This window comes from Mesitornis unicolor, unplaced genomic scaffold, assembly GCF_000695765.1.
Source record: "Mesitornis unicolor isolate BGI_N332 unplaced genomic scaffold, ASM69576v1 scaffold987, whole genome shotgun sequence".
NCBI lineage: Eukaryota > Metazoa > Chordata > Aves > Mesitornithiformes > Mesitornithidae > Mesitornis > Mesitornis unicolor.
Window position 1 is genome coordinate 52400 of NW_010198191.1, and position 8235 is coordinate 60634.

Consider the following 8235-nt stretch of genomic DNA (forward strand, 5'->3'; position numbering starts at 1 on the left):
AACTGACTGTGTACAAGAGCACCATAAGCTGCTGTGGGCAGTACATCTCTGTGAGCGCTGATGAACAAAAAGAGAGGGCAGCAATAACAGAGACCAGACAGAATAGCTAAAAGAAACCAGAAATTAAAGCCATGGGTGAAAGATCCTCCAACTGCTGATGGGACATTAATCCGGAAAGAAGGAAACCCGTATTCCTCTTGTCTGCTCTGCTATCACGCAGAGGATCCCAAACAGTGACAAATTAATCACATGAACAAAAGACAAATTCATTCCAAAATGTTTCAAAAGAACTGCTGACAAAACCATTTCTGCTGCATCTCCACAGAGATCAGCTTTGATCAGTCAACTCTTTTGGGTGCGAGTAAAGAACTCTTGAGCGACAGAACTGAGGCCAAGTCTCTTCTCCCCTGGGCAAACACTCATTTCTGGTGGGAGTCACCACAGTGGCATCCTCCAGGAACGGAGATAATCTTTGAAATAAAAATTCTCATTCACATTCTACACATTTCCAAATAATTGCAAGTGAACTAAAATAGCAATATTCAATTATTCCCTACTGAAAATTAAAAAAACCCTCATCTACAATTACAGGGACCTGGACAGGCTGGATGGATGGGCCAAAACCAACTGCATGAGGTTCAACAAGGCCAAGTGTCAGGTCCTGCACTTGGGTCACAACAACCCCATGCAGGGCTAAAGCCTTGGGGAGGAGCGGCTGGAGCTGCCAGGCAGAAAAGGATCTGGGGGTGTTGGTCAACAGCAGCTGAACATGAGCCAGCAGTGCCCAGGTGGCCAAGAAGGCCAACAGCATCTTTGCTTGTATTAGGAATAGTGTGGCCAGCAGGAGCAGGGAAGCGCTTGTGTCCCTGTACTCGGCACTGATGAGGCCACACCTTGAACAAGAAAAACTAAGTTCTGGCCTTTCAAGTCTCCTTACCAGGTCACACTTCCTCTCTGTAATGCAAACATTTAGAAAAGCATCATAACTTTCCAGCTTTTGAGTGAAACATAACTTCACTGGAACATATTATCCAAACACAAATGTACAAACACCTGCACCTGTGTGAAAGACATCTGCATGTAACCCTGAGACCTATGGACAACTGTGGTATCAAAAAGCCTGCATATAAATATTTGTTAGCACAGAGGCATGAATTACTAAAAATGTATGTTACTTAGAAATAACAAACATGGCCAATAACTCAATCCAGATCCCAATTTTTTAAATGTATTCAATTCTTCAATTTTAAAAAAAAACCTGTGTGAGTTCAGTTTACCACCTCCCCAAATCTCATAAAGTGAACACAAAAAAACCCCTCAGTCTCCCTAAAGCACTACTATGGGGAAAGACCTGCCAAGCCAATCTCCCTTCTGGCAAATTCTCAGAGCTCTGAGCCAGGACTGATCCTATCCCACAGTCTCAAGATATCAATCTTTGAAACAGTCAGAAGGCTCTTGATCCTTCCCCTCGCAAAGGACAAGTTTTTGACATGGCTCTAAGTGCACATTAGAGCCTCCCTTCAAGCACAGACAGGAATGGTATTAAAGACAAACCTCTACTGAGGCTGCACAGAGGCACTTGTAGATAAGGAAGCCCTCGAGCTGCAAGTGTTTAGAGGACAGCAGAGACAGTATTCAAGAAAAGTCTTATATATAGTTCACTTCTTCTGTTTATATAATCTCAAATTCACTTTTGGTCACAGTAGGGTAGATGGGGCTTTTTTTGGAGTCACCCAAAAAAAACCCTGCTCTGGCATTCTTCTGAGCAGCCTTCCTTGCCAATCACTATCTTATCCACTCTTGTTTCTCAGTCTTTACTCCTGTCCACTTCCTCCGTTTTCACCTTATCCTCTATTTCTTCCTACCATTTATTTACCTCCTGTCATCTAAGCCCTACCTCAGATCTCTGTATATTTTTGCCATGTGGATGATACTGATCGTTACATGCTGCAACTTTATTTCACACTTCAGGCAGAGCAATAGGACCCAGGTATTCACACTCCACTGCTTCGAATCCATCTGCAGGCTTAAAGACAAATGTACAGCTTTTTCATTCAGATAGCACTTTCTCCAAAAGACCAAAATAATAATGTTCTTGCCTTTAAAAGCAAAAAAAAATGTTTGCACACATTACCTAGGCTACAAAAATACAGTAGGCAGGGAAGCGAGCTATCAGTCATGCAGTTTACATCTGTGCTCTAGAGACAGGAAACATCTCCAGACAGCAGGACTACAGGACAGCAGAAACTCATTGCTTCAATAAAGATACTCTACAGGTTATAGTATGCAACCTCTGCAAAACTGTGACAATCAAAACCTGGCAGGGGGTGATGAGGAAGGAGACAAAAAATAAGAATATACAAAGGAAAAAAGAAATCTGTACAAGGCTTATTTCCCTTCCCTTATCTGAAAGGAACTCTCCACATTAAAAAATTCAGGGAGTCTACTCATTATCAGGAAGCAGGATTATACAGTAATATTTCTAAGCATTCAGTTAACGTAAAACATACTAACACCAACAGAAGGAACATGAGCAGCAAAGTGATGCCAGAAAACTGGAATTGCCTATTTCGGATGTTGACGTAAAATGTACAGAAAAAAGCATACCATCCTCAGCCATAGCTATGGTGGAAAAGAAACTTCCACATACTGACTTGTCTACATACAATTCCTCAATTAAACATTTTCAAACAAAATTCTTTGCAGGATGTCAAAAATTCATCCGACCAAAAATTAGGATTTACTTCCTTACCAGGTCAATGAGTTTGACTTATTAGTATAGGTCTCTAGCTGTGCTTGTATTACATTATTCTACACTCAGTCTTAAATGGCTTTCCTGGCAAAAAAAGGTTTCAGATTTGATGACAGATTTATTCTAAAGACAAATTTCTTCTCTGTCTCTCCAGAGAGACTTCAGTAACAGTCTGGATAGCAACCAACATCTGTATAGTACTACTACTGAGATCTAATACATTCAATTCTTCCTACTATATTAGGTGACATTTAGACCTTGACCTCTATAAAAGTGTTTAAAAAGGAACTACCAATTTGTTTCAAAATAACTACTTATAAGCATAGACTGCCACCTAGTGATTTTGATTCTTTATGGGGAAAAAGAACTACACAATCTTCCTCTTTCAGGAGAGGAGAAACCACATTGATTCCTTCATGTTTTACATACACAGAGAAACAACCTCATATGATATCCCTTGTATCTCCTATTACTATGTTGATGGTAAATGCAGGAGGGGAATGGGAAAGAAGAGTCAGTGAGTGTATGTAATCTTCCTCATACAGCTAAGATCTATGAGGTTGCTTTTTCATCAACTGTCTGGAATTCCTCCTGACTACATGGACTCCAGTCCTTGCATAAAACAAGCACTGCACTCAGAACTCATGTAATCTCTAAGACAACACTGATAAGAGAGATATACACCCCTCAAAATTTTGGATTCCTTCAATTTTTGTGCTTTCAATCTTTCCTGGTTCTCCTCAGCATCACAACTACATTTACAGAACGTCCTCTAGTTCATCTAATTCATTCTAGTTCATTGGCCAAGAAGGCCAATGGCATCCTGGGGTGTATCAGGAGGGGTGTGGTGGTAGGTTAGTGAGGTTCTCCTTCCCCTCTACTCTGCCCTGGTGAGACCACATCTGGAATATTGTGTCCAGTTCTGGGCCCCTCAGTTCAAGAAGGACAGGGAATTGCTTTAAAGAGTCCAGCGCAGAGCCACAAAGATGATGGAGGGAGTGGAGCATCTCCCTTATGAGGAGCGGCTGAGGGAGCTGGGTCTCTTTAGCTTGGAGAAGAGGAGACTGAGGGGTGACCTCATTCATGGGGATCAATTTGTAAAGGGCGAGTGTCAGAAGGAAGGAGCCAGGCTCTTCTCTCTGATGTCCAATGACAGGACAAGGGGCAATGGGACCAAGCTGGAGCATAGGAGGTTCAACCTGAACATGAGGAAAAACTTTTTTACTGTAAGGGTTACAGAGCATGGCCCAGGCTGCCCAGAGAGGTTGTGGAGTCTCCTTCTCTGGATACATTCAAGACCCACCTGGACGTGTTCCTGTGTGACCTACTCTGGATGATCCTGCTTTGGCAGGGGTTGGACTGGATGATCTTCAGAGGTCCCTTCCAACTCCTAACATGCTGTGATTCTGTGTGATCTTTACCATTCCTTCTTCAGCCACAGTCCATTTTCTACAGGATTTTACTACTTAGTGAAGAAAGAAGCCAGAAGTTACCTGTGTCACCTTATCTTCCTTACAAAGCTGAATTACCATTAAGTTTATGACTCCCAAATTCACTTTTTATCTTCAGACTTCTATTTCTGTCCAGATTTATATTTCAGATATTGCCTTCATTTACTTATGGGCACCTCATCAGCTCCATAAAGAACTATATTTATTTTTCCTGTCATGCCTTCTCCACTCTCTTCTCTCTCAATCACTTTCAATATCTTCAGTTCACTTCTCACCCAGACCTACATCTCAATCTGCAAGACAAATGGATCTTAGGAAGATCTTTCTATAATTAATCTGTAAGACCAGCTTTTTTTTTTCTTCAAGTAGGAAGACAACAAAGTTTTCCAAATGTCTCCTTCCCTTCCAGCTAACACACTTTTCCTCTAGCAAATACTATCTTTGCCGTGGTTTGAATGAATGTGAAAAGATAGTTTCCTACCTCATTAATTTGATTTCACCAGCACTTTATGTACCCACCCATTTTCTTTTACAATCACAAGAAACAAGAACACTCTACTTAGATTTTCCTCAGCAAATCTACACTCCTATTCACCATAAAGAGTTTAGTACCCTTTTGGATCAAATGACAACACTAGCTTTCATTAGCCCTTGTTCAACGTTCATACAGGTACTTCCACAATTTCTCATGTTGTCTCTTATGCTCTCCAAATGAGGAAAACAAAATGGATTAAATCGCTGGCTGCAAGTGGTCCCAGTCATCTTTGTGCCTTGAAGAAATCAAGCTGCTGAAACTCAATATTTTATAACCTTTTATTCTGTTTAATAGCCCAGTAGGGAAGACAGCAACTGGCAAATTAATAGCTATCAGGTTACTGTATCCACAACCACTTTCCAAATCCTGTGAACTGCTATGTACTAGCATGCCATATGAATCGATGCTTTTTTTTAGCATTCCAGTAACAGCACTTCTCACAGCAAAATAACTATTTAATGAAGCCACACCAAACGGATAACCAAAAGAAGAAACTTAATCAGAAGAGCTGTGAAGGACTTTGAAAAGTCCTCCAGATTTGTTAACCAGGTATCACTAAGTAGGTGGTTAAATTCTATCAATCCAGAACTGTGAACACAACACTTTATGCTTGTGCAACGACATACGGTCTTAAATAAAGTCCTTTCCTTCCCCCCACCCTTCTTGGAAGCCACTGATACTCATCTGTAGGAAACTGTCCCCCAGAAATAGCGGAACTAAGTTTCTTCCAAAAGAAACACACTATGCAGATTAATTTAAATCACAGATGACAATACATTTTTTAAAGCTTCTGCAAGTTTTAAAGAAAATCTCTATTTAAAGCTTACTTTAAAAAATAAGTTTAGCAAAAATTTTGTTCTGGCAAGTAACTGTTTTTCCTCTTCCACTGAACTAACCTGAACTCTCTGATGCATAAGATGATTAAGTACCATCTTATTTTTCAAATGCTTTTGCAAACCTGTTTTTCCTATCTAATGATAAAGACAACTTCTAAGTTTTTTTAAGACAAAGGTTATACCATTTCTCTGAATAACTTCACATGAGTGTCCCAAACAAAAAAGCCCATCACACTCTAGATGAAGCATAGCTACAACACAGCATTTCTATATTGGCTCTCCAGGTCTTGCTAGAAAAGACTATATTTAACAAAGAGTTTAAATCCATTTTAGTGTAATTTCTTCACAGTTCTTGATAGGTAAGACTAAAAAGCATCACCATGTATTGCTAAGAGGCTTTAATTTGATTACAGTAATTCAGTGGAGATTATAAATATCTGGTCCAACTGCAGTTATAAAAAAAGAAGTTATATTGGTAAAGTTAGTAGAAGAAATAGAAGATACCTGAAATTATGTCAGTGAGTTGCAAAAGCTTTGAAAGCTCACATAAATGGTAACACATTAAAACCCTTTTCTGTTTCCAAACACAGAAAGGAAAACAGAAGTCCATTTATCACGCTTCTCTCCCACATGTTCTTCTCTCCTCCCACAAACCACATAGAAGTACAAAACACGAGGGATGCTAATATGAAAATATGGAAAATATTAAAATAATGTCAGATTAAAAGGTAATTTACCATATTTGTCCCGTAAGCCAACTGTACACCTGAAGACTCCACCAAAGGCCACATCTTCACCAAATATTACTGAAAAATAAGAACAGTACAACATTGCTGACAATCATTTTAATGATGGCACTTAACAAAAATAACTTCTATATCGATGTAAAACCAATGGCATCATGGAGTTTGTTTTAAGTATGTCCCCAGATCATCTCTCCAATTTATTTTTGATATTAAATTCTTTGCTTTTTTGATGTTCTTAAAAATCTTTGTAAGGCCTTTCCATTACCATATGGCTACTCACTTTTGAGCCAGCTGGCATTAAAAAAAAATAATAAAAAAATCCCATTTAATCCTGCTATCAGCAAACTTGTGTGGATTTACTCATTCCGTTCAGCCACTGAAAATATTTTCCTGGACAGATTCTAATACTCATCAACACAAGTATGAGGATTTCCACTATTTAAACAGCGGTTGCTCAATTCCTCTACAACTGAAAACATATGAAGGACATGCTTTCACTGCAAGAAGTACTAATTAATTCAGTAAGTAGGGTAATACTGACAACTCACATATCCAGACTGTAGATCTCCAACGTGGTCTTGCAAAGGGCTTTGCATAGCTCCTTTGCAAAGCTGAGGAGTAAGACTGGAACCTTAGAGCAACTAAAAGGCTGAAGATGACGTACGAGCTTAGGTTCCTTCTGGACTAACTCTCTACTTACTTTTATACAGGTGAATTTACAGAAATGGTGCTAAAATCTGTTCTTGGCACTAATTTACCTTTAGTTGCCTAAGTTTAATTTAATAAAGGTGATTATAATTCAGACTGAGAGGGAATGTAGACAGACAAAGCACTGGATGGACAACATGGAATTTGTCCTGACAGATCAGACCATTAGTCAGACCTCAAGTTGAGCAGCAGTTCAAGCAGTGCCAAAAAGAATTACTAAAACACTAAAAAGAAAAGCCAAAATTTCACATGATCACACAGCTTTTGCAGCTGTGCTCATGACATTAAACACATCTTTCAGAGAGCTGGCCATCATCACGCCTTTGTTATGACAACAGAAGCAATAAACCTCCTGTTATGTACAAGAACTAGAAGTGTTGTAAATAGTTTTGTGCAAAAGAGTTTAGATTTACTCTTTTAAATGAAGCTATGATGAACCAGCTTCTTCAAAGGTACAAGTTATCCAGACTGCAAAAGCCTAGAAAAATCTTACATGGCCTATGTGCAATGATGAGCAGAAATCAGTAAAGCTGGAAAGGAATATTAAAACCTCCTCTACCTACTGGTGGGACTCAAGCTGACCCTAAGCACAGTTCACATCAGTAATACCAGAAGCACGTTAAGCAATGTATCTGTTCTGTCCCAACTTCCAAGCAAAATACACCCAACTAGTAGAGAAAACACCACTGCATCTTAGACCACGCAATCCATTAATAATAGGTTAATATAACACATTTTTAAGTTTAGTTTGAGATCAAAGTGTAGACATAACTTAATAGAAAACTTTAAAGACGAGAGAGAAATGCATTTAATATTGCACACAAATAGGCAGAACAAAATGCAGTTTATACAAAGCAAAAGCACACTAACATGTTTAGTATACCTGCAGTCGGATCTTTGGCTAAAACATTGTCCAAGGCACTTGTTATGGACTGGAAGAGATTCATCTTCTGAGTTTGCCCTGTGTGAAAGGTAAATTTAGCCATTTAATTTGGTTCAAAACAATATATTACTACATTAGAAAACACTGGTGCAAAACATGACTAAAAAATTAGTTAACAGTCATAAACAATCCCTGTTAGGAGCACCCAAGACTCACTTGCAGAGTAACCTTAAATTATGGGATAGGTGGGATTGAGCATGGTATGGTTTACAATCCCAAGGACTATAATTCTACTACTGTGCTCTCAACCTTTTTTCCAAAAAC

The 8235-nt window shown here is 39.1% G+C and overlaps 1 protein-coding gene across 1 annotated transcript in view; it reads right to left on the bottom strand.

Annotated features, from left to right (window-relative positions):
• BCKDHB (branched chain keto acid dehydrogenase E1, beta polypeptide) overlaps window positions 1-7984 on the bottom strand; it is a gene marked incomplete at its 3' end in the record, with an annotated part of 37693 nt that extends 29709 nt beyond the window's left edge. The window contains exons 1-2 of the mRNA XM_010189056.1: window positions 7912-7984; window positions 6312-6380 (exon numbers count right to left, since the gene is read on the bottom strand). Coding sequence (XP_010187358.1) covers window positions 6312-6380; window positions 7912-7975 — 133 coding nt within the window. The remainder of the gene's footprint in view (window positions 1-6311; window positions 6381-7911) is intronic.
• Window positions 7985-8235: the final 251 nt, after the last annotated feature.